The 27,084-nt window shown below is 45.0% G+C and overlaps 2 protein-coding genes across 2 annotated transcripts; one reads left to right on the top strand and one right to left on the bottom strand.

The window, feature by feature from the left end:
- The first annotated feature begins 14,926 nt into the window (after nucleotides 1–14,926).
- On the top strand, nucleotides 14,927–18,059 carry LOC123158651 (acid phosphatase 1). Its single transcript, XM_044576558.1, has 3 exons — nucleotides 14,927–15,469; nucleotides 16,407–16,616; nucleotides 17,674–18,059. The coding sequence occupies exons 1-3, from the start codon at nucleotides 15,078–15,080 to the stop codon at nucleotides 17,849–17,851; spliced, it is 780 nt and encodes a 259-aa protein (XP_044432493.1). The 5' UTR covers nucleotides 14,927–15,077; the 3' UTR covers nucleotides 17,852–18,059.
- Nucleotides 18,060–18,231: 172 nt separating this feature from the next.
- LOC123158652 (uncharacterized) lies at nucleotides 18,232–19,467 on the bottom strand. The gene is made up of 2 exons (XM_044576559.1): nucleotides 18,935–19,467; nucleotides 18,232–18,845 (listed from the first exon to the last, which is right to left on the bottom strand). Exons 1-2 carry the CDS (start codon nucleotides 19,210–19,212, stop codon nucleotides 18,545–18,547), a joined length of 579 nt encoding a protein of 192 aa, XP_044432494.1. The 5' UTR covers nucleotides 19,213–19,467; the 3' UTR covers nucleotides 18,232–18,544.
- Between the last annotated feature and the right edge of the window lie 7,617 nt (nucleotides 19,468–27,084).

Raw genomic sequence — 27,084 nt, forward strand, 5'->3', positions numbered from 1 at the left:
TCTTGTTCTAAGTTTTGAGTTGTAATCCTTGTGTTGTAATCAATAGAAGTGTGATGATCATCATTATTAGAGCATTGCCCAAATAAAAAAAAAGAGAAATGCCAAAAAGAAAAAAAATAAAGGCCCAAAAAAAAGGGGCAATGCTACTATCTCTTTTTCCACACTTGTGCTTCAAGGTAGCACCTTGTTCTTCATGTAGTGAGTCTCATAAGTTGTCCTTTTTTTACTAGTGGGAATTTTTCATTATAGAACTTGGCTTGTATATTCCTACAATGGGCTTCCTCAAATGCCCTAGGTCTTCGTGAGCAAGCAAGTTGGATGCACACCCACTAGTTTTCTTTTGTTGAGCATTCATAGCTCTAGTGCATCCGTTGCATGGCAATCCCTACTCCTCATGTTGACATCAATTGATGGGCATCTCCATAGCCCGTTGATTAGCCTCGTCAACGTGAGACTTTCTCCTTTTTTGTCTTCTCCACACAATCCCCATCATCATATTCTATTCCACCCATAGTGCTATATCCATGGCTCACGCTCATGTATTGCGTGAAAGTTGAAAAACTTTGAGATTATTTAAGTGTGAAACAATTGCTTGGCTTGTCATCGGGGGTATAGAAGTTGGGAACATCTTTGTGTGACGAAAATGAAGCATAGCCTAACTATATGATTTTGTAGGGATGAACTTTCTTTTGCCATGTTATTTTGAGAAGACATGATTGCATTGATTAGTATGCTTGAAGTATTATTATTTTTGTGTCAATATGAACTTTTGTCTTGAATCTTCCGGATCTGAATATTCATATCACAATTAAGAAGATTTACATTGAAATTATGCCAAAGTATCACTCCGCATCAAAAATTCTTTTTTATCATTTACCTACTCGAGGACGAGCAGGAATTAAGCTTGGGGATGCCTGATACGTCTCCAACTTATCTATAATTTTTGATTGCTCCATGCTACTTTATCTACTGTTTTGGACTATATTGGGCTTTATTTTCCACTTTTATATTACTTTTGGGACTAACCTATTAACCGGAGGCCCAGCCCAGAATTGCTGTTTTTTGCCTTTTTCAGTATTTCAAAGAAACAGAATATCAAACGGAGTCCAAACAGAATGAAACCTTCGGGATCGTGATTTTCCAACCGAACGTGATCCATGAGACTTGGACCCTACTCCAAGAAGTTTCCGAGGAGGTCACGAGGGTGGAGGGTGCCCCCCTGGGCGCGCCCCCTACCTCGTGGGCCCCTCGGAGCTCCACCGACGTACTCCTTCCTCCTATATATACCTACGTATCCCCGAACAATCAGAACAGGAGCCAAAAACCTAATTCCACCGCCGCAACCTTCTGTATCCGTGAGATCCCATCTTGGGGCCTGCTCCGGAGCTCCACCGGAGAGGGCATCCACCACGGAGGGCTTCTACATCATCACCATAGCCCCTCTGATGAAGTGTGAGTAGTTTACTTCAGACTTTCGGGTCCATAGCTAGTAGCTATATGGCTTCTTCTCTCTTTTTGTATCTCAATACAATGTTCTCCCCCTCTCTCGTGGAGATCTATTCGATGTAATCTTCTTTTTGCGGTGTGTTTGTTGAGACCGATGAATTGTGGGTTTATGATCCAGTGTTATCTATGGAAAATATTTGATTCTTCTCTGAATTCTTTTATCTATGATTGAGTTATCTTTGCAAGTCTCTTCGAATTATCTTTTCGGTTTGGCCAACTAGATTGGTAGTTCTTGCAATGGGAGAAGTGCTTAGCTTTGGGTTCAATCTTGCGGTGTCCTTACTTAGTGATAGAAAGAGTTGCAAGTCACGTATTGTATTGTTGCCATCGAGGATAACAAGATGGGGTTTTTATCATATTGCATGAATTTATCCCTCTACATCATGTCATCTTGCTTACGGCGTTACTCTATTTTTACTTAATACTCTAGATGCATGCTGGATAGCGGTCGATGAGTGGAGTAATAGTAGTAGATGCGGAATCGTTTCGATCTACTTGTTTTGGATGTGATGCCTATATACATGATCATTGCCTAGATATACTCATAACTATGCTCAATTCTGTCAATTGCTCAACAGTAATTTGTTCACCCACCATAGAATACTTATGCTCTTGAGAGAAGCCACTAGCGAAACCTATGGCCCCCGGGTCTATTCTCATCATATCAATCTATATCACTTTATTTACTTGCTTTGTTTTACTTTGCCTTTTACTTTTTACCTTGCATCTATCTATCAAAAATACCAAAAATATTATCTCTATCAGATCTCACTCTCGTAAGTGACCGTGAAGGGATTGACAACCCCTAAGCGTTGGTTGCTATCGTTTTGTGTAGGTACGAGGGACTTGTGCGTGGTCTCCTACTGGATTGATACCTTGGTTCTCAAAAATTGAGGGAAATACTTACGCTACTTTACTGCATCATCCTCTCCTCTTCGGGGAAATCCAACGTAGTGCTCAACAGGTAGCATGTACCTTTATAGCCACCCAGTTACGTTGTGACGTTTGGCACACCCAAAGCATTCCTACGGTATCCGGGAGTTGCACAATCTCATGGTCTAAGGAAATGATACTTGACATTAGAAAAGCTTTAGCAGACGAACTACACGATCTTGTGCTATGCTTAGGATTGGGTCTTGTCCATCACATCATTCTCCTAATGATGTGATCCCGTTATCAATGACATCCAATGTCCATGGTCAGGAAACCATGACCATCTGTTGATCAACGAGCCAGTCAACTAGAGGCTCACTAGGGACATGTTGTGGTCTATGTATTCACACATGTATTGCGGTTTCCGGTCAATACAATTATAGCATGAATAATACATAATTATCATGAACAAGGAGATACAATAATAACCATTTTATTATTGCCTCTAGGGCATATTTCCAACAATCTCCCACTTGCACTAGAGTCAATAATCTAGTTCACATCACTATGTGATTGTAATGAATCGACACCCATGGGGTTTGATCATATCTCGCTTGTGAGAGAGGTTATTAGTCAACGGATCTGAACCTTTCAGATCCGTGTGTATTTTGCAAATCTCTATGTCATCTCCTAGATGCAGCTACCACGCTCTATTTGGAACTATTCCAAATAACTGTTCTACTATACGAATCCGGTTTACTACTCAGAATAATCCGGATTAGTGTCAAAGTTTGCATCGGCGTAACCCTTTACGACAAACTCTTTTACCACCTCCATAATCGAGAAAATTCCTTAGTCCACTAGTTACTAAGGATAAGTTTGACCGCTGTCCAGTGATCCATTCCTGGATCACTCTTGTACCCCTTGACTGACTCATTGGAAAGGCACATTTCCGATGCGGTACACAACATAGCATACTATAGAGCCTACGTCTGAAGCATAGGGGACGACCTTCGTCCTTTCTCTCTCTTCTGCCATGGTCATGTCTTGAGTCTTACTCAATACTCACACCATATAACACAGCCAAGAACTCCTTCTTTGCTGATCTATTTTGAACTCCTTCAAAATCTTGTCATGGTATGTATTCATTTGAAAGTACTATTAAGTGTTTTGATATATCCTTATAGATCTTGATGCTCAATGTTCAAGTAGCTTAATCCAGGTTTTCCATTGAAAAACACTTTTCAAATAACCCTATATGCTTTCCATAAATTCTACATCATTTCCAATCAACAATATATACTCATCAGAAATGCTATAGTGCTCCCACTCACTTCTTTGGAAATACAAGTTTCGCATAAACTTTGTATAAACCCAAAATCTTTGATCATCTCATCAAAGCATATATTCCAACTCCGAGATGCTTACTCCAGTCCTTAGAAGGATTGCTGGAGCTTTGCACACTTGTTAGCACCTTTTAGGATTGACAAAACCTTCTGGTTGTATCACATACAACCTTTCCTCAAGAATATCATCGAGGAAACAATGTTTTTTGACATCCTATCTGCAAAATTTCATAAATCATGCAGTAATTGCTAATATAATTCCAACAGACTCTTAGCATCGCTACGAATGAGAAAGTCTCATCGCAGTCAACTCCTTGAACTTGTCGGAAAACATCTTAACGACAAGTCGAGCTTTCTTAATGGTGATACTTACCATCATTGTCCGTCTTTCTTTTAAAATCCATCTGTACCCAACAGCCTTACGACCATCAAGTAGTTCTTCCAAAGTCTACACTTTGTTTTCATACATGGATCCTCTCTCGAATTTTATGGCCTCAAGCCATTTTTCGGAATCCGGGCCCACCATCGCTTCCTCATAGCTCATAGGTTCATTGTTGTCTAGCAACATGACCTCTAAGACAGGATTGCGTACCACTCTGAAGTAGTACGCGTCCTTGTCGACCTACGAGGTTTGGTAGTGACTTGATCCGAAGCATCATGATCACTATCATCAGCTTCCACTTCAATTGGTGTAGGTGCCATATGAACAACTTCATGTGCCCTGCTACACACTGGTTGAAGTGATGGTTCATTAACCTCATCAAGTCTCCACCATCCTCCCACTCAATTGTTTCGAGAGAAACTTTTCCTCGAGAAAGGACCCATTTCTAGAAACAATCAATTTTGCTTCCGGATGTGAATTAGGAGGTTTACCCAACTATTTTGGGTGTCCTATGAAGATGTATTTATCCGCTTTGGGTTCGAGCTTATCAGGATGAAACTTTTCACATAAGCATCGCAGCCCCAAACTTTCAAGAAATGACAGCTTAGGTTTCTCTAAACCATAGTTCACACGGTGTCATCTCAACGGAATTACGTGGTGCCCTATTTAAAGTGAATGCGGTTGTCTCTAATGCCTAACCCATGAACGATAGTGGTAATTAGATAAGAGGCATCATGGTATGCCCCATATCCAATAGGGTGCATCTAGGATGTTCGGACACACCATCACACTATGGTGTTCCAAGCGGTGTTAGTTGTGAAACAATTTCCATAATGTATCAATTGTATACCAAACTCATAACTCAGATATTCATCTCTATGATCATATCATAGACATTTTATCCTCTTGTCACGAAGATCTTCAACTTCACTCTGAAATTACTTGAACCTTTCAATAATTCAGACTTGTGTTTTATCAAGTAAATATACTCAACATCTACTCAAATTATCTGTGAAGTAAGAACACAACGATATCCACTGCGTGCCTCGACACTCATTGGACATCACACATCAAAATGTATTACTTCCAACAAGTTGCTCTCTTGTTCCATCTTACTGAAAACGAGGCTTTTCAGTCATCTTGCCCATGTGGTATGATTTGCATGTCTCAAGTGATTCAAAATCAAGTGAGTCCAAACGACCCATCTGCATGGAGTTTCTTCATGCACACATACCAATAGACATGGTTCACATGTCTCAAACTTTTCAAAAACGAGTGATTCCAAAGATCCATCAACATGGAACTTCTTCATGCGTTTTATACCAATATGACTTACATGGCAGTGCCACAAGTAGGTGGTATTATCATCACTATCTTATATCTTTTGGCATGAACATGTGTATCACTACTATCGAGATTCAATAAACCATTCTTTTAGGTGCAAGACCATTGAAGGTTTTATTCAAATAAATAGAGTAACCATTATTCTCCTTAAATGAATAACCGTATTGCAATAGACATAATCAAATCATGTCTATGCTCAACGCAAACACCAAATAACATTTATTTAGGTCTAACACCAATCTTGATGGTAGACGGAGCATGCGATGCTTAATCACATCAACCTTGGAAAAACTTCCAACACACATCGTTATCTCTCCTTTAGCTAGTCTCCGTTTATTCCATAGCCTTTTATTTCGAGTTACTAACACTTAGCAACCGAACCGGTATCTATTACCATGGTGCTACTAGGAGTACTAGTAGAGTACACATTTAATACTATGTATATCCAATATACTTCTGTCAACCTTGCCAGCCTTCTCATCTACCAAGTATCTAGGGTAGTTCTGCTTCAGTGATCGTTCCCTCATATTACAGAAGCACTTAGTCTCGGGTTTGGGTTCAACCCTGGGTTTCTTCACTGGTGCAGCAACTGATTTGCCGTTTCATGAAGTACCCCTTCTTGCCCTTGCCCTTCTTGAAACTAGTGGTTTCACTAACCATCAACGATTGATGCTTCTTCTTGATTTCTACTTTTGCGGTGTCAAACATCGTGAATATTTCAAGGATCATCATATCTATCCCTGATATTTTATAGTTCATCACGAAGCTCTAGTAGCTTGGTGGCAATGTCTTTGGAGAAACATCACTATCTCATCTGGAAGATTAACTCCCACTTGATTCAAGTGATTGTTGTACTCAGACAATCTGAGCACAAGCTCAACGATTGAGCTTTTCTCCCTTAGTTTGCAGGCTAAGAAACTCGTCGGAGGTCTTATACCTCTTGACGTGGGCACGAGCCTGAAATCCCAATTTCAGCCCTCGAAACATCTTATATGTTCCGCGACATTTTGAAATCGTCTTCGGTGCCTCAATTCTAAACCGTTTAACATTACTGAACTATCACGTAGTCATCAAAACGTGTATGTCAGATGTTCGCAACATCCACAGACGACGTTCGAGGTTCAGCACACCGAGCGGTGCATTAAGGACATAAGCCTTCTACGCAACAATGAGGACAATCCTCAGTTTACGGACCCAGTCCGCATAATTGCTACTATTAACTTTCAACTAAATTTTCTCTAAGAACATATCTAAAATAGTAGAACTAAAGCGTGAGCTACGACATAATTTGCAAAAACCTTTTGACTATGTTCAGGATAATTAAGTTCATCTAATGAACTCCCACTCAGATAGACATCCCTCTAGTCATCTTAAGTGATACATGATCCGAGTCAACTAGACCGTGTCCGATCATCACGTGAGACGGACTAGTCATCATCGGTGAACATCTTCATGTTGATTGTATCCACTATACGACTCATGTTCGACCTTTCGGTCTCTTGTGTTCCGAGGCCATGTCTGTACATGCTAGGCTCGTCAAGTCAACCTAAGTGTTTCACGTGTGTAAATCTGGCTTACACCCGTTGTATGTGAACGTTAGAATCTATCACACCCGATCATCACGTGGTGCTTCGAAACAACGAACTTTCGCAACGGTGCACAGTTAGGGGGAACACTTTCTTGAAATTATTATGAGGGATCATCTTATTTACTACCGTCGTTCTAATCAAATAAGAGGCATAAACATGATAAACATCACATGCAAACAAAAAATGACATGATATGGCCAATATCATTTTGCTCCATCTCATCTCCATCTTCGGGGCTCCATGTCATCATCGTCACCGGCATGACACCATGATCTCCATCATCATGATCTCCATCATCATGATCTCCATCATCGTGTCTCCATGAAGTTGTCTCGCCAACTATTACTTCTACTACTATGGCTAACGGTTTAGCAATGAAGTAAAGTAATTACATGGCGTTATTCAGTGACATGCAGGTCATACAATAAATAAAGACAACTCCTATGGCTCCTGCCGGTTGTCATACTCATCGACATGCAAGTCGTGATTCCTATTACTAGAACATAATCAATCTCATACATCACATATCATTCATCACATTCTTTTGGCCATATCAAATCACATAGCATACCCTGCAAAAACAAGTTAGACGTCCTCTAATTGTTGTTTGCATGTTTTACGTGGCTGCTATGGGTTTCTAGCAAGAACGTTTCTTACCTACGCAAAAGCCACAACGTGATATGCCAATTGCTATTTACCCTTCATAAGGACCCTTTTTATCGAATCCGATCCGACTAAAGTGGGAGAGACTGGCACCCGCTAGCCACCTTTATGCAACAAGTGCATGTGAGTCGGTGGAACCTGTCTCACGTAAGTGTACGTGTAAGGTCGGTCCGGGCCGCTTCATCCCACAATACCGTCGAAACAAGATAGGACTAGTAACGGTAAGCATATTGAACAAAATCAACGCCCGCAACAACTTGTGTCTACTCGTGCATAGAATCTACGCCATAGACCTAGCTCATGATGCCACTGTTGGGGAACGTAGCAGAAATTCAAAATTTTCTACGCATCACCAAGATCAATCTATGGAGTAATCTAGCAACGAGGGGAAAGGGAATGCATCTACATACCCTTGTAGATCGCTAAGCGGAAGCGTTCAAGAGAACGGGGTTGAGGGAGTCGTACTCGTCGTGATCCAAATCACCGAAGATCCTAGTGTCGAACGGACGACACCTCCGCCTTCAACACACGTGCAACTCGGTGATGTCTCCCGTGCCTTGATCCAGCAAGGAGAGAGGGATAGGTTGGGGAAGACTCCGTCTAGCAGCAGCACAACGGCGTGGTGGTGATGGAGGAGCGTGGCACTCCAGCAGGGCTTCGCCAAGCACTGCGAGAGACGAGGAGGGAGAGGGGTAGGGCTGCGCCAGGAGAGGTGAAAACTCTTGTGTTTGGCAGCCCCAAAGCCCCCACTATTTATAGGGGAAGGGAAGAGGGGGCAGCCCCCTCCAGATCCCATCTAGAGGGGAGGGGCGGCGGCCAGGAGGGGTGCCTTGCCCCCCAAGCAAGGTGGAGGCGCCCCCTCCCCTTAGGGTTTTCAACCCTAGGCGCCTTGGACCCTGGTGGGGGGGGGGGCGCACCAGCCCACTTGGGGCTGGTCCCCTTCCACACTTGGCCCACGCAGCCCTCTAGGGCCGGTGGCCCCACCTGGTGGACCCCCGGGACCCTCCCGGTGGTCCCGGTACATTACCGATAGCACCCGAAACTTTTCCGGTGACCAAAACAGGACTTCCCATATATAAATCTTTACCTCCGGACCATTACGGAACTCCTCGTGACGTCCGGGATCTCATCCGGGACTCTGAACGACATTCGGTAACCACGTATATCTATTCCCTATAACCCTAGAGTCATCGAACCTTAAGTGTGTAGACCCTACGGGTTCGGGAACCATGCAGACATGACCGAGACAACTCTCTGGCCAATAACCAACAGCGGGATCTGGATACCCATGTTGGCTCCCACATGTTCCACGATGATCTCATCGGATGAACCACGATGTCAAGGATTCAATCAATCCTGTATACAATTCCCTTTGTCTACCGGTATAGTACTTGCCCGAGATTCGATCGTCGGTATCCCGATACCTTGTTGAATCTCGTTACCGGCAAGTCTCTTTACTCGTTCCGTAACACATCATCCCGTGATCAACTCCTTGATCACATTGTGCACATTATGATGATGTCCTACCGAGTGGGCCCAGAGATACCTCTCCGTCACACAGAGTGATAAATCCCGGTCTCGATTCGTGCCAACCCAACAGATACTTTCGGAGATGCCTGTAGTGTACCTTTATAGCCACCCAATTACATTGTGACGTTTGGCACACCCAAAGCATTCCTACGGTATCCGGGAGTTGCACAATCTCATGGTCTAAGGAAATGATACTTGACATTAGAAAAGCTTTAGCAAACAAACTACACGATCTTGTGCTATGCTTAGGATTGGGTCTTGTCCATCACATCATTCTCCTAATGATGTGATCCCGTTATCAATGACATCCAATGTCCATGGTCAGGAAACCATGACCATCTGTTGATCAACGAGCCAGTCAACTAGAGGCTCACTAGGGACATGTTTTGGTCTATGTATTCACACATGTATTGCGGTTTCCGATCAATACAATTATAGCATGAATAATAGATAATTATCATGAACAAGGAAATACAATAATAACCATTTTATTATTGCCTCTAGGGCATATTTCCAACAATTAATGCAAAGAAAATAAGCTTTATACGAACTTGTGATAGGGAAGAAATAAAAGTGACAGACTGCATAATAAAGGTCTTTATCGCAAGCGGCAATATAAAGTGACGTTCTTTTGCATTAAGATTTTGTGCATCCAACCATAAAAGTGCATGACAATCTCTGCTTCCCTCTGCGAAGGGCCTATCTTTTAGTTTTATCTTCTACCCTTATACAAGAGTCATGGTGATCATCACCTTTCCTTTTTACACTTTTTCCTTTGGCAAGCACTTTGTGTTGGAGCGATCCGGACATATATATATATATATATATATATATATATATATATATATATATATATATATATATATCCACTTGGATGTAGGTTTTCATAAATTATTATTGTTGACATTACCTTTGAGGTAAAAGGTTGGGAGGCGAAACTATAAGCCCCTATCTTTCTCTGTGTCCGACTGAAACTTTGAACCCATAAATATCGCATGAGTGTTAGCAATTGTGAAAGAATAAATGATAGTTGAGTATGTGGAGTTTTCTAAATCAAAGCTCTTACATAGACCCTTCCTGAAAATAAGATGAATTGCAATTGTTTGATGACTAAGAACATAGTTTGTTAGTTTTCAAGAAAGTTTATGATCTATACCTTAACATGTGAATAGATTGTTACTTGATCATGAGAAGTTCTATGAGTTGAGATACTGTTATGATATCCAAAGATGCTAGAAAAAGTGATTGAAACTATCATTGATTAAACTTAAGCACTTTCTAGCATTCACACTTCATAGATTATTTCTTTTATCATTTACCTACTCGAGGACGAGCAGGAATTAAGCTTGGGGATGCTGATAAGTCTCTAATGTATCTATAATTTATGAAGTATTCATGCCATGTTTACAATAGTTTTATATGATTTTGGTATGATTTGATTAGAACTAACCCGGACTAACACTGTTTTCAGCAGAACTACCGTGGTGTTGTTTTTGTGCAGAAATAAAAGTTCTCGGAATGTGCTGAAAATCAACAGAGATTTTTTGTGGAAAATATAAAAATACTGGAACAAAATTCTACTGGAGGGGAGTCCCGTGGGGCCCACAAGGGTAGGGGGTGCACCCAGCCCCCTGGGGTGCGCCCCTGTGCCTCGTGGACTCCCCATGGGGCCCGCTGACTTGTCCTCGACACCAACCTCTCCTATAAATGCCCAAACCTCCAGAAAATAACCTAGATCGGAAGTTCCGCCGCCGCAAGCCTCTGTAGCCACGAGAAGTCAATCTAGGCCCTCTCTGGCACCCTGCCGGAGGGGGCCATCATCACCGGAGGCCATGGGAAAGGATTTCGGAGGGGCCATCATCACCGTGAAGGCCAAGGACCAGAGGGGGAACCTCTCCCCATCCACGGGGGAGGCCATGGAGGAGGAAGCATAAGGGGGAGAACCTCTCCTCCTCTCTCTCGGTGGCGCCGGAGTGCCATCGAGAGGGGAATCATCACCGCGGTGATCGTCTTCATCAACATCACCATCATCATCACCATCCTCGTCTCTTTTACGCGGTCCACTCTCCCGCACCCCGTTGTAATCCCTACTTGAACATGGTGTTTTATGCCACATGTTATGATCCGATGATGTGTTGCCATCCTATGATGTTTTGAGTAGATATCCTTTGTCTTTGGGTTGATTGATGATCTAGATTAGTATGAGTTGTATGTTTTATTTTGGTGTTGTCCTATTGTGCCCTCCGTGTCGCGCAAGCGTGAGGGTTTCCCGCTGTAGGGTGTTGTAATATGTCCATGGTTTACTTATTGCCTGTGTTGTTTGAGTGACAGAAGCATAAACACGGATAAGTGGGTCACGACATATGGGAATAAAGGGGACTTGATATGTTAATGCTATGGTTGAGTTTTACCTTAATGATCTTTAGTAGTTGCGGATGCTTGCTAGAGTTCCAATCATAAGTGCATATGATCCAAGAAGAGAAAGTAAGCTTATGCCTCTCCCTCATATGAAATTGCAATGACGACTACCGGTCTTGTTAACAATTGCCTAGGATAATTCCGCACACCGACCCATCATTATTCCACACTCGCTATTTATAATATTTAGTAATATATTCTAATTTATGATAACAACACCTACTTTTATATTTTAGCTCTCCGATACCATACAAAGCTATCCTCTTCATACCCACAACGTAGTTTTATTTCTCGTTTCTAGTTGGAAGCAAACGTTCGGTGTACGTAGAGTCGTATCAGTGGCAGATAGGACTTGAGGGAATATTGATCTTACCTTTAGCTCCTTGTGGGTTCGACACTCCATATTTATCACTTCCACCTTTGGGAATTGCTATGATGATTCCCTGCACTTGGGGATTATCAGCCAACTCGCTGGTTTCCAAAGCAATCCCAAAAGGTTGCCCGATGGGTGCAAGAAGACCAAGATGACGGGCGGGCAGGACGGAGGTAACCACCGAGCCCACTGGCACGTCATGGATGGTGACTTTGGAGGCAAAGACCACCTTTTGTCAGGATAGACTGCGCCCCTGTCCCCCTTCGAATTGTTGTTGTGTGGCAACCCTTCCCGCCAATGTTTTCGTGGGAAGAGGACCAAGGCAGGTATAAAGGAGGGCAGGGTGCCGCCGTAGAGAGAGGGCAGAGGCTCTCCACCCATTGTACCCTAGCTCCCTCTCAGTGCAATCCCAATCCAAGCAGGAGTAGGGTTTTACACCGTAAGGTGGCCTGAACTTGGGTAACTGATGTGTTTCTAGCCCGCTCCCACTAGCTCGCTCTCGCCGTGGTTAGATGTAGGAAAGAGTGGGACGGTAGGAACGAGCGCACCCCATAGTTTGAACCTTTGGGCCCCTGAAGCCTCGATTCCGACAACGTGTTAGCCACTTTTTTGGTCTGTGTGAAAGTGAACAACTTACAAAGTATAGGCCACACCCACATATAAGAGTTTTTTGAACCAAACATCTTTGCTCTTGCTGACTTCCTCATGTATGGAAAAACCAAAAATATTTCATTGATGTCCTTTAGTCATCCTAAATTGAATTTGTAGTTGTGTCATCATTTTCTGGGATATTTTATTTGCATGGCCCTTAGCTACAATGTGCAGTGGCGGAGCTTGAACGGAAAAGTTGGGTGGGCTAGACTAAAGAAGAGAACAATTTTTTTTCAAAGTCTGAATGATAAGGACATATTGCAAGCACTCAGGTCACAAGATTGAGCTAGCAGATATGTATACATGTACTAAAGTACAGTGCAACCATGACACACTATTAAGTTAACTAATACAGAAGTGTTGAGACCTTGGTTATGTTGTTGTTCAGGTTCACTTGTTCGAACTCTTCCATTTAGGTTATGTTGTTGTTCAGGTTGTTGTTGTTCCAATTCAAGCAAGGGCAATACATGGTCTTCCTCAACTTCAGTTATATCATCTCTTTTCCTTTTTAAACACTAAATCAATTCTTCTTCGAGTCCAATTTTCCTTGTCCATGACTACCTATGTTGCAATTTGCAGACCTGATCACTGAATGTATATGAAACTAAACAAAATCAGACTCCTGCCCGTGTTACCCTGCTGGTTGATGTTGTGTGTGTAGTGTGATGTGGTAGTGGCAGAACCAGGGACTGGGCAGGCGGGAGTTGGAGGAGAACAACCGCAAGATCCCGGCGGGCAACGCCGCGGCATTAGCTTTGCGAATCGTGAGATAGTGGGCCCCTGGGGGACTGGGCGGCACGACCACGCGAGGGAGCAGAGAAAGGGTGAGGCGACGAGGGCTAGGTGAGATCTCGCGGGGCGCGAGCGTCTCCGGCGGTTGCTCCGCAAGACAGCAGGAGTCGCACTCCAATGGATGGTGCTCCATGTCCACGGCGGCTAACATGCTGAGAGGATGGGGAATTGGGGGATGTGTGTGCCTGTTCGTGCGTGAGACGAGAGGACGGTGATGTTGTGACTGTTCGTGGGCTGGGCTAAGACGACATATAGGTAAAATATTTTTTTGTTAAATTCGTGGGCGGGCCATGGCCCAGTTTGGCCCCTCCAGAGCTCCGCCCCTGACAATGTGAGTCTCCTTCTGCCATGTTCTCGACACTTTCATATGTGTACTAAATACTACAGAACACACGGTCTTGTGCTTTCAAACATTTTTATATTTCTGACTTTCCAACACTTCCACTGATTTCCCTATCCATCACCATGTACCAGTTTTAATAGATCCAATCACCAATTTGGACTTGGTACTCGTCCACACAGTTTCAACACCCTTTTGATTTACGTTAGATCAATCAATAAGAAAATGCCGATTGTTATTCTATTGTCACATTTGCTCATGTAATGAGTGTTTTATCATACCCATCGTCAAGCATTGTCTTCTGAATATGTTACACAACTTTTCATCTTGTGACATCAAGGTTCTAGTAATCACCATCTTTGGAGAAGTCATTCTTCTGAGAAGACAACCATTTGATGCTTCCGAAGCCCCAAAATGTATATGGGGACGAGGATGCGTCTGCCACGTTAGACCGACGACAGGGCCTCGAGCCAAATCTCTTAAAGACGTTCGCGATCTGCCCTCTTCCTTTCCTCTTTTCTGCTTCGTCCACACAGACGCCATTGTAGCTCTGCCATCATACCCAACCCACAGCGCCGTCACCGGAGGCCCAACCCACAACGCCACCGACCATGCCGCCATCGGACTAATTCGCTGGCACCGGATGCCGCCCCGGTACGTGCAACTCCTCCGGCCAAGTTCAAGTCCGTCTCGCGGAACAAGAGGCGAAGCGTGTTGCCGATTTTCTTGAAATGCATCGACAACTTTGAGATCAACAGGGGCATATGTAGTAACTTTTCAACAATCTTGTACAGCACATGTGGATCCATGCTAGAAATCATTGAACTATTCTTTATGTTTCAATCAAGCACCTTGAACAAATTTTAAGTTTGGGCTATGTATTTTTGAAACAAATAAATTTTATTTTTGTGTGTGGACCGCTGTCGACGTATGGGAGGACGGATTTGCAAAATGCTCTGACAACAAGGAAAAGAAAACTGTGCCAGAGACGAAGGAATTATTGAGATAATCTAAACGTGACTGACAACTGGGCCTCGAAATCTGTGGGGCCATCCTCCGTCAAACGGACAAGTTGCGGCCTTGCGGGTCCCTCGAAATTCAGTCACGGTGCCCCACGGCGACACGCCAATATACTAGCCAAAGATTCCCATGGGGCACCTTGCGCCCGTCCAACCTCTCCGGTAATCGCCAAATCGAGCAAAGCCATCCATCGCCGACGGCGAAGCCCGAACCGGGGTGGAGCCAGATACCTAGCCAATCGCCGCCCACAATGCGTCGCATCCTCCTCGTTCTCGCGGCCGCAGCGGCGGTCGTCGTCGCCGGCGCCGAGTCCGTCCTCCGCCAGGTCACGGACGTCCCAACCGCCGTGTCCTCGGGCGTCTCCGACGCGGACGCGCTCTTCTGCGACAGCTGGAGGTTGTCGGTGGAGACGGCCAACGCGGGCCCCTGGCGCACCGTGCCGGCGCGCTGCGGGGCGTCCGTGCGCGCGTACATGGAGGGTGAGCGCTACGCGTCCGACTCCGCCGTCGCGGCCGCCGAATCCCTCGCCTTCGCTGCGCAGGCATTCGCGTCGGGCGTGGGGGGAGCCATGCCGGCGTGGGTGTTCGACGTCGACGAGACGCTGCTCTCCAACGCACCCTACTACGCCGTCAGCGGATGGGGGTAATTGACCCCGACCCCAGCTCTGTTTTTTCCGATTGCATTGATTGTGCGTGCTCCGATTAATCAGTCGCTGTTATTGGCTCCTGCATTTGAGATTGGCAATTCATTGGATTCCATGAGAATTTGTGTGAACTCATAACTACCTTAATAATTTGTGAGTAGGTTTTAGATCTTTCGTCTCAAGTATTGTTTGATATGCTTGTGTTTTTAAGTTTATAGGTGTAAATTTGTCTGAAGCCTGACAAAACAGTACCTGACTGGTAGCCTGTTCTCTTGAGCGTTTGCAGATTTGTCTCTTACGAAAGGACAGCATAATCACATTTCTTCCGTTTGCAATCTTGTTTTACCTGAAGGGCATGCACATCATTGCCCGAGATACACCTTCATTGCAAGAAACAAACTATAGTAGGGTTATCTGCATTTTGTTTGAAAAAGAAAACAGGGCTCAAATAACTAACTGGAAACCACATTTTAGCAACAAAATTATCAACACCTAAGCCTATTAAATTAAGTGTTGGATTTCACAGCAATCTGGCTCAGACTTTCTGGCTCTTCCAGCAACGCATGCTGCAGACTGCAAGATTATATCCCCTCCTTTCCTTTTCGAAGCAACGATCTCCACATTTATTCCCCTTTTCTTCTTCAGAGCCACCCAAACATCAGCGGCGCCTTATCTTTCTGCTCAAAATTCTCAATATCCATCACCAGCAATTCGAAGTCATGGTGAAGCAATCTCCAGTTTCGTAGCAACCGGGTCAGTGTGGGCTGTAGAACCTACAGTAATATCCAAGGAGTATGATTGAAACATGTATCATTTCTTAATTTCCAAATTTTCGAAAAGGGCAGATGATGTGATAATATTAAGGATATTCTACTTTGTAGTTTCTATTGATAAAAATTGCTACATCATTTTTTCACAGCTCCACTGATTTTGCAGATTACAGGAATTCAACGAGACCTCATTTGATGCATGGGTAGACATAGCGAAAGCACCTGCATTACCATCTAGCTTGAAACTGTACAATGAACTGCAAGGACTTGGTTTCCATATTATCCTCTTGACTGGACGAAGTGAATTGCAGCGAAATGCTACAGAGGAAAATCTCTTGTTTGCGGGCTACCATTCATGGGAAAAACTCATACTGAGGTATTTGCTACAACTCATGTATCAAATGACTATCTTTTTGCATAAGACGCCATCTTGCTTGGATCCAAGAAGTTTCTGGAAGACCCTAGTTTCCAAATAATATCCTGGAGATGGTCACTCAGTATGGTATGAACTTCAGGAGGCTTCCCCGAAAACAACTTGTTATTAAGTCAACTTGTTATTCCAGCTAACTATAGTACAAAGTTATACTAAAGTTGAGACACTTATTTTGGGACAGAGGGAATACTAGTTAGAGTTTGATCCAAACAATCTTAGCCATTTGTCTTGTTCATAATATGTTAATCACAGATCCAAGGACTTAAGAATTAGCTGGAATCCTACCTCCTAATCTCTCCTCCAATAATTGTATATTTTGTTGCTGGTTCAAAATAATAAATCCCCTAACCAATCAAGTATCGACATGTTAATTCTAGGTACATAGCTCATGGTTTAGTGTAGGTTTAATGCTTATTCTTTCTTCCTATGATTAGTTTACATGATATAAAGTAATTTCAATAATGAGTACTTACATTGTAAATATAGTTTGACCCATGCATTATTATAATTTCTAGTACAACATATATTGCGGTAAATGTGCACTGCACGCGGATGATTGTTACTTTGCTAGTCCATAGAAAGCTCCCAATGAATTGTATCACAATTTAACTTCTAGCAATGTGTTGAATGATGTTCAATGTAAGGAGTGTTGCCAAAATTCTATCACACATAGAACTCTGCTGTACTTTGATTTTCTATATTGCCATTGTAGTGATTTTTTTATTTAGAATCGTTAGTGGATCATTTTGAAGTTAGGCTGTTAACCATCTTTCTCCGACTTTGAGTTGCATATAGATATAATGCGGCTATAAAAAAGAGAGGTGGTACAGTCTACAGTGTAACCATCTAGTTTTACCTAAGTTTTCTTTTCCCATTTTTTACTTGTGCTTGTGCTCTCACTATACACAAAAGGAAAGTGCAGGCATTAAAAATAATTACTCCATTTTGTACCATAGCCAGTTTGTATTAATCGGAAGTATACTGTATACACATGCTGCAGGCAAATCTCTGATATTGGCAAGACCGCTGTGCAGTACAAATCAGAGAGGCGAGCTGCAATGGAAGCGGAAGGATTCAAGATACTTGGAAACTCTGGGGATCAATGGAGTGACCTGATAGGATTGCCAATGGCAACGAGGTCCTTTAAGCTTCCAAATCCAATGTACTTCATCAGTTGATTTTATTGGCGGCGCTGGAGAAAATAGCTATTCTTCTTGTACAACACTACAACCATTTTTATGGCCCCACTCTCAAAGTTGTTTAAGTTGGCGGCCTTAATTTGTAAAGAATTCTTGAATCAATCACGTCAGTCGCTGGTTGGGTACCAATGAATTTGCCAGTTGCCACTAATGTCTATGGATATATTGCTCAGAAGTGCATTGTTTCTGTGTTGTGCCTGAGAGGATTGGTTATACAAATTCAAAAATTGCACCACAAGTTGTACTGAGATCTACAGATGAGATTTCAGTTAAATAAACATCACATTGTGCTGGACTACATTAAGCTTTGTTGATTACTGCTAGCTGAAAGTGCCAAACGTTGTGTATTCAGGCATTGCTAACTAACCAAATGTCTGAATATGCATTGTGCTGGGTCACATAGACTCTGTTTATTACAATAATGGGTTTGTGTTGTCAGTACAGTCTCAGCAAATTGTCCTCGGAATCATTAGACCGAGCATATGCAGTTATCACTAATATTGGTCACGGATGAAAATAGAAGCAAAACATGCTCCCAAGAGCTTCAGTTGCAGAAATCTCTACTGGCAGACGAAGACATGGAATCTTGGGGGTACTCTTTCTTCCTCCGGTGCCTTTAGCTAGCAGAAACATTATCTCGCCCCATGTTACAAAACCTTGCATTGCCTTTAGCTAGCAGAAATCTCTGCTGCACAGCTCTTTCTTGCTCTGGTACGCAGGCGGTTTACCGCTTCTGTGCGGAAGGCCCCTGCTCCATGCTCTTGACGGCAGCCGGCCAGATGAACCCCTGGGCGGTGTCTTCTTCCCTATCGTCTTGCTGTGAGGCCCTTGAACGTGAAGTGAAATCGACGAACGGCTCGCCTTCCTGCCGGTGTGGGCGGTGGTCTTCTTTGCGAGATCTTGCAAGCATTTGACGTCGGAAAGAGAAGTGAATGACTGGGACTTCCCTTTGTAATACTTAGACAGCCCTGTCCTGTGAGAAGTGAATTGTTTATTTTGTCAGTTTTGATTGATTTGGTTGGGAACAAGTATGCTGTGGCTTTTGGACGTCGATCCACGCACCTGACGGGAAGGTGCGCCAGCAGCGGCGACAGCTCGTAGAGAGGCCCGCCGCCTCCCCCGTCCAGCTGCATCGTGTCCGACGGCGGCGACGGCGTAGGATCACCCGCCACCGGGGAGGACTCTGCGTCGTCGTCTGTCAGGCTCGACATGATCGACGAGCACAGCGATCCGCTGGACGCGCCGGAATCCGAGCTGGCCCCCATCGACTCGGCGTCGGCGGCGCCGGGGACAACGTCTTCACCTCCTCGACGTCGTCCGCCTACACGGAACTCGCCCATGAAGCCCTGGCCTAGTAACACATGAACCAAGCAGGCAACGAAATGCGCAGTGTGCTATCGCCACAGGTGGAAGAGGAGCAGGCCATCTTGGTCCTGCTTATATGTGCAAGAAGATCGCGAGGAGCCAGGGGGCGATGGGCTGGATGGATAACGGCGGTGGAAATGGAAAGGAGAACGGACAGAGAGAGAATTGCGGGATATGCATGGCACTAAAGGTTTCCGTGGGCGCAACGCCAGAATTCTGAACCCCTGGTGGTCAGACTGGATGGGTGAGGAAGGTGGAAAAGGAAGGCGATCGTCGTCATCCAAATCCGAGTTTCGGCACGTATCGCTCCTCGACAGACGGTCGGATCGATGGATGCTCGTTGCCAACGCTCCTGTGGGCCGTCGGATCAAGGAGCGCCCATACATAACGCGCGCGTGGGAGTTGAACTGATTGAATGGGAGTGGTTAATTGCTAGGGATAAACATTGCATTTAAAGGCTAGGTGTGCCAAGAGTGCGCGTGGGGATAATTAAGGCTTGTGCATGCGTGTGAGTCTCGATCGTGGATGTGATCCGCAGTGTACAAGTTCGGAAAGTCTTCTCTTAGCTGCCGAAAAATGGAAAGTCTTATCTCAGCATGATCAACTGCTAAGAAATGGAAAGTTTGGATGGTTAGGAGGCAGTGGTATTCCAAGCCGATCAGGATTAAGTCCTGATGCACACACTGTACTGAATTTATTTCAGAATTTTCGGCAGTACGCATTCAGTGAGAGGAGACGTTTCTATGCTGACTTCGTCAATCTAAAGATGGTATATCGGCTCAGTCTTTTCAAAGTGCTCGTAGGGGTAGGTTTTCATGTGTTCGTTTATAGGGATAAGTGCACGTGTGTATATTTTTTTCTCTCGAATATGCACGATCATATATTGAAGAAGAAAGGCAAAAGGTGCTTCCACTATAGTTACAATAACAACATATTACACTACTCACGACTCTCCCGCATTGCTAGCCTACTAAAAAAGGGGTTTACATTCCCTTTCAGTAGGCCCGCCGACACCCACGGCAATCCCTCTAGTCTAATACAACGCAACAACAAGTCAACGGACGGCCGTGCACCGTCAAACACTACAACATTCATGTGCTTCCAGATCTCCCACATTGTGAGCCCTAGGATGGTGCGAAGATCTTTGATGGTCATGTTGTGCGGCCCTTGCTTGTTGATTAGCCAAGGGGTCAGGGAATCATGCTGAGACGGCACCCAATCCGGCCGCTCCAAGGCCTCACAGATCTCAGTCCACACTGTCCTTGTAAGCACACAAGTGAGTAGCAGGTGATTAATCGTTTCCTCTTCCTGGTCACAAAAAGGGCACGTGTCTTGGTGTGGCAGCCCTCGTCGTGCTAGGCGATCCGAAGTCCAGCATCTATTCCGTAGAGCTAGCCACGTAAAGAAGCGGCAATGCATGGGTGCTCGCGATTTCCATGTAAGAGCTGCCGTAGGGCTCACCTCCCTGCCCCAGAAACTGCTCGCATACGCCGAGCGCACCGAGAACTGCCCGTTGGCCTCCCATGACCAAGCTACGTCATCTGACACGTTCTCCGTAGGCTCCCATGTCCAAGTCTCCGCCATAACTCGAGGAACTCATGTAGTGCCTCTGGATCCATGTTTAGGCCAATATCCAATGCCCATGATCCATCCTCCATAGCTTGCCTGCGTCCTGGATGCCTTTATCAGTGGTGGAATCTTGCCATAGATCAATGGGGGCGATTCCTTGTATTCTCCACCTGTGCGCCCAGCGGTCCTCCCAAAAGAGCGTCGTGAGGGCATTGTTAGCTATACTCCTTGTAGCAGCCTGAAAGAGGTGCATCGAATCATCGGGCACTCTGATCTTAAATTCATTCCATGGCCTGGTTGCGTCCGTCCTCATGAGCCAGGGCCATCTAGCTTGCATGGCCACATTCATCCACCGCAAGTTCGCCAGCCCAAGTCCACCTGCCCATTTTGGTGCACACACCGTCTCCCATGCAACCGCACAGTTCCCGCTGTTGGCCTCTGCCCGTCTGCACCACAGGAAGGCCCTACACACCTTATTCATCGCCGCAATCGTTTTCATGGGCAGGTCCAAGGCCATCATGGCGTGAATAGGCATGGCACGCAAAACTGAATGGACCAAGGTTAATCTCCCACTTTTTGGCATGAGGGCAGCCCTCCACTTTGGTAGCCTATTGGCCATTTGATCCACCAGGTACTGCAATTGTGTTGCCATTTGCTTCCTCAAAGATAGAGGGAGCCCAAGGTACTTGATAGGAAACGATCCGAGGGGGCAGCCAAGCTGAGTGCAAACCATGGAGATCTCCTACTCTGAACATCTAATCGGTAGTGCAACAGACTTATTCATGTTGATTCAAAGGCCGGATGCCTCCCCAAACAGCTCAAAAATGCACTTGCATACTTCAAGGTCCCTCTGATTTGGCTTGACGGACAAGGCCACGTCATCCGCAAAGGTGGGCAGTCTTTTCCTCATGCCCACCTGAGCCAGCGGTGCCAAGGCTCCTCTTCTCTCTGCAAATTCAAATAATCTTTATAGTGGCTCCATTGTGAGGATGAATAACATCGGCGAGATCGGATCACCTTGGCGTAGCCCCTTGCAGTTAAAAATAGTGTCACTGGGGTCGCCATTAACCATGACTTTGGTAGTCGACGTAGCCAGAATGCCACAAATCCATGCTCTCCATCGAGGCCCAAAACCTAACTGTTGAAGAACCTCCAATAGGAATGACCATCTTACTGAGTCAAAAGCCTTTGAAATATCAAGCTTTAGCAAAACCGAATGGTTTCTAAGGGCATTGAGGCGTCGTGCCATGCTTTGCACCAGCATGAAGTTGTCATGCAGTGCTCTCCCTCTTACAAATGCACTTTGGTGGTTCCCCACGAGCCTAGGAATATCCTCCACCAGTCTGCACGCAAGAACCTTCTCAAAGATCTTGATTGCCCCATGAACTAGGTTAATCGCCGGAAGTCACCCACATCCAAAGCCCCATCTTTCTTTGGCAGTAGAGTGACAAAGGATTTATTGATTGCCACCACACCCCTCAATCACCATTGTAGAAGCGGGTCATTGCTTTCATGAAATCATGTTTGATGATATTCCAACATGTTGCATAGAATCTACCTGTGAACCCATCCGGTCCCGGGGCTTTATCCAATGGCATGGCTTTGATCACACCTTCTACTTCATCCTCTGTGAATGGCTGCTCTAGATGCTCAAGGTTTAACCGTGGAAGATCAAGCACCGCCAAGTTGATCGTATGCTCCCTCGGAGTCAAAGTGCCAAAAGTTGCCCCATAGTAAGCATCAACGGCCAAAGCCACCTCATCCTGCCCCAAGTAGAGTTGGCTGTTATGGCTAACCACTCTGATTATGTTCTTCCTCTGCATGTGGCTGGCTTGCTAGTGGAATAACCTGGTGTTTCCATCGCCTTCCCGCAGCTGTAAAAGCCGAGATCTCTGCCTCGCAATTGATCGCTCTAGGGAGCACATGTTGGAAATATGCCTTAGAGGCAATAATAAAATGGTTATTATTATATTTCTTTGTTCATGATAATAGTCTGTTATTCATGCTATAATTGTGTTATCCGGAAACCGTAATACACGTGTGAATACATAGACCACAACATGTCCCTAGTAAGCCTCTAGTTGACTAGCTCGTTGATCAACAAATAGTCATGGTTTCCTGACTATGGGCATTGGATGTTATTGATAACGGGATCACATCATTAGGAGAATGATGTGATGGACAAGACCCAATCCTAAGCATAGCTCAAAGATCGTGTAGTTCGTTTAGCTAGAGCTTTTCCAAATGTCAAGTATCATTTCCTTAGACCATGAGATTGTGCAACTCCCGGATACCGTAGGAGTGCTTTGGGTGTGCCAAACGTCACAACGTAACTGGGTGACTATAAAGGTGCACTACGGGTATCTCCAAAAGTGTCTGTTGGGTTGGCACGAATCAAGACTGGGATTTGTCACTCCGTATGACGGAGAGCTATCTCTGGTCCCACTCGGTAATGCATCATCATAATGAGCTCAATGTGACCAAGTGTCTGGTCACGGGATCATGCATTACGGTACGAGTAAAGTGACTTGCCGGTAACGAGATTAAATGAGGTATTGGGATACCGACGATCGAATCTCGGGCATGTAACATATCGATTGACAAAGAGAATTGTATAGGGGATTGATTGAATCCTCGACATCATGGTTCATCTGATGAGATCATCGAGGAGCATGTGGGAGCCAACATGGGTATCCAGATCCCGATGTTGGTTATTAACCGGAGAGGCGTCTCGGTCATGTCTGCATGTCTCCCGAACCCGTAGGGTCTACACACTTAAGGTTCGGTGACGCTAGGGTTGTAGAGATATGGGTATGCAGCAACCCGAAAGTTGTTCGGAGTCCCGGGTGAGATCCCGGACGTCACGAGGAGTTCCGGAATGGTCCGGAGGTAAAGATATATATATAGGAAGTCAAGTTTCGGCCATCAGGAAAGTTTTGGGGGTTATCGGTATTGTACCGGGACCACCGGAAGGGTCACGGGGGTCCATCGGGTGGGGCCACCTATCCCGGAGGGCCCCATGGGCTGAAGTGGGAGGGGAACCAGCCTCTGGTGGGCTGGTGCGCCCCCCCTTGGGCCCCCCTGCGCCTAGGGTTGGAAACCCTAGGGGTGGGGGGCGCCTCCACTTGCCTTGGGGGGCAAGCCACCCCCTTGGCCGCCGCCCCCCCCTAGGAGATTGCATCTCCTAGGGCTGCGGCCCCCTAGGGGGCCTATATAAAGAGGGGGGAGGGAGGGCAGCCGCACCCATGCCCTTGGCGCCTCCCTCTTCCCCTGCTACACCTCTCCCTCTCGCTGAAGCTTGGCGAAGCCTTGCCGAGATTGCTGCTGCATCCACCACCACGCCGTCGTGCTGCTGGATCTTCATTAACCTCTCCTTCCCCCTTGCTGGATCAAGAAGGAGGAGACGTCTTCCTCAACCGTACGTGTGTTGAACGCGGAGGTGCTGTCCGTTCAGCACTAGGATCATCGGTGATTTGGATCACGACGAGTACGACTCCCTCAACCCCGTTCTCTTGAACGCTTCCGCTCGCGATCTACAAGGGTATGTAGATGCACTCCTCTCTCTCGTTGCTAGATGAACTCATAGATTGATCATGGTGAAAGCGTAGAATTTTTTTATTTTCTGCAACGTTCCCCAATAGTGGCATCATGAGCTAGGTCTATGCGTAGTTCTCTTTGCACGAGTAGAACACAATTTGTTGTGGGCGTAGATGTTGTCAACTTTCTTGCCACTACTAGTCTTATTTTGCTTCAGCGGCATCGTGGGATGAAGCGGCCCGGACCGACCTTACACGTACGCTTACGTGAGACAGGTTCCACCGACTGACATGCACCAGTTGCATAAGGTGTCTAGCGGGTGTCTGTCTCTCCCACTTTAGTTGGAGCGGATTCGATGAAAAGGGTCCTTATGAAGGGTAAATAGAAGTTGGCATATCACGTTGTGGCTTTTACGTAGGTAAGAAAACATTCTTGCTAGAACCCTATTGCAGCCACGTAAAACCATGCAACAATAATTAGAGGACGTCTAACTTGTTTTTGCAGCTTATGCCTTGTGATGTGATATGCCAAAAAGTTGTGATGAATGATATATATGTGATGTATGAGATCATGTTCTTGTAATAGGAATCACGACTTGCATGTCGATGAGTATGACAATCGGCAGGAGCCATAGGAGTTGTCTTAATTATTGTATGACCTGCGTGTCAATGATTTAACGCCATGTAATTACTTTACTTTATTGCTAAACCGTTAGCCATAGTAGTAGAAGTAATAGTTGGCGAGCAACTTCATGGAGACACGATGATGGAGATCATTGTGTCATGCCGGTGACGAAGATGATCATGGAGCCCCGAAGATGGAGATCAAAGGAGCTATATGATATTGGCCATATCATGTCACTATTTGATTGCATGTGATTTTTATCATGTTTTTGCATCTTGTTTACTTAGAACGACGGTAGTAAATAAGATGATCCCTCATAATAATTTCAAGAAAGTGTTCCCCCTAACTGTGCGCTGTTGCGAAAGTTCGTTGTTTCGAAGCACCACGTGATGATAGGGTGTGATAGATTCTAACGTTCACATACAACGGGTGTAAGACAGATTTACACATGCATAAACACTTAGGTTAACTTGACGAGCCTAGCATGTACAGACATGGCCTCGGAACACAAGAGATCGAAAGGTCGAACATGAGTCATATGGAAGATACGATCAACATGGAGATGTTCACCGATGATGACTAGTCCGTCTCACGTGATGATCGGACACGGCCTAGTCGACTCGGATCATGTATCACTTAGATGACTAGAGGGATGTCTAATCTGAGTGGGAGTTCATTAAATAATTTGATTAGATGAACTTAATTATCATGAACTTAGTCTAAAATCTTTACAATATGTCTTGTAGATCAAATGGCCCACGTTACCCTCAACTTCAACGCGTTCCTAGAGAAAACCAAGCTGAAAGATGATGGCAGCAACTATACGGACTGGGTCTGGAACCTGAGGATCATCCTCATAACTGCAAAGAAAGATTATGTCTTAGAAGCATCGCTAGGTGAAGCTCCCATCCCAGAGAACCAAGACGTTATGAACGCTTGGCAGTCTCGTGCTGATGATTACTCCCTCGTTCAGTGCGGCATGCTTTACAGCTTAGAACCGGGGCTCCAAAAGCATTTTGAGCAACACGGAGCATATGAGATGTTCGAAGAGCTGAAAATGGTTTTCCAAGCTCATGACCCGGGTCGAGAGATATGAAGTCTCCGACAAGTTCTTCAGTTGTAAGATGGAGGAAAATAGTTCTGTCAGTAAGCACATACTCAAAATGTCTGGGTTGCACAACCGCTTGACTCAGCTGGGAGTTAATCTCCCGGATGACGCGGTTATTGACAGAATCCTCCAGTCGCTTCCACCGAGCTACAAGAGCTTTGTGATGAACTTCAATATGCAGGGGATGGAAAAGACCATTCCTGAGGTATATTCAATGCTAAAATCAGCGGAGGTAGAGATCAAAAAGGAACATCAAGTGTTGATGGTGAATAAAACCACTAAGTTCAAGAAAGGCAAGGGTAAGAAGAACTTCAAGAAGGATGGCAAGGGAGTTTCCGCGCCCGGTAAGCCAGTTGCCGGGAAGAAGTCAAAGAATGGACCCAAGCCTGAGACTGAGTGCTTTTATTGAAAGGGAAGCGGACACTGGAAGTGGAACTGCGCCAAATACTTAGCGGACAAGAAGGCCGGCAACACTAAAGGTATATGTGATATACATGTAATTGATGTGTACCTTACCAGTACTCGTAGTAGCTCCTGGGTATTTTATATCGGTGTCGTTGCTCATATTTGTAACTCAAAGCAGGAGTTGCGGAATAAGCGGAGACTGGCGAAGGACGAGGTGACGATGCGCGTCGGGAATGGTTCCAAGGTCGATGTGATCGCTGTCGGCACGCTACCTCTACATTTACCTACGGGATTAGTTTTAAACCTCAATAATTGTTATTTAGTGCCAGCTTTGAGCATGAACATTGTATCTGGATCTCGTTTAATACGAGATGGCTACTCATTTAAATGGTTGTTCTATTTATATGAGAGATATGTTTTATGGTCATGCCCCAATGGTCAATGGTTTATTCTTAATGAATCTCGAACGTGATGTTACACATATTCATAGTGTGAATACCAAAAGATGTAAAGTTGATAACAATACTCCCACATACTTATGGCACTACCGCCTTGGTCACATTGGTGTCAAGCGCATGAAGAAGCTCCATGCTGATGGACTTTT

Source organism: Triticum aestivum, chromosome 7B, assembly GCF_018294505.1.
Source record: "Triticum aestivum cultivar Chinese Spring chromosome 7B, IWGSC CS RefSeq v2.1, whole genome shotgun sequence".
Taxonomy (NCBI): Eukaryota; Viridiplantae; Streptophyta; class Magnoliopsida; order Poales; family Poaceae; genus Triticum; species Triticum aestivum.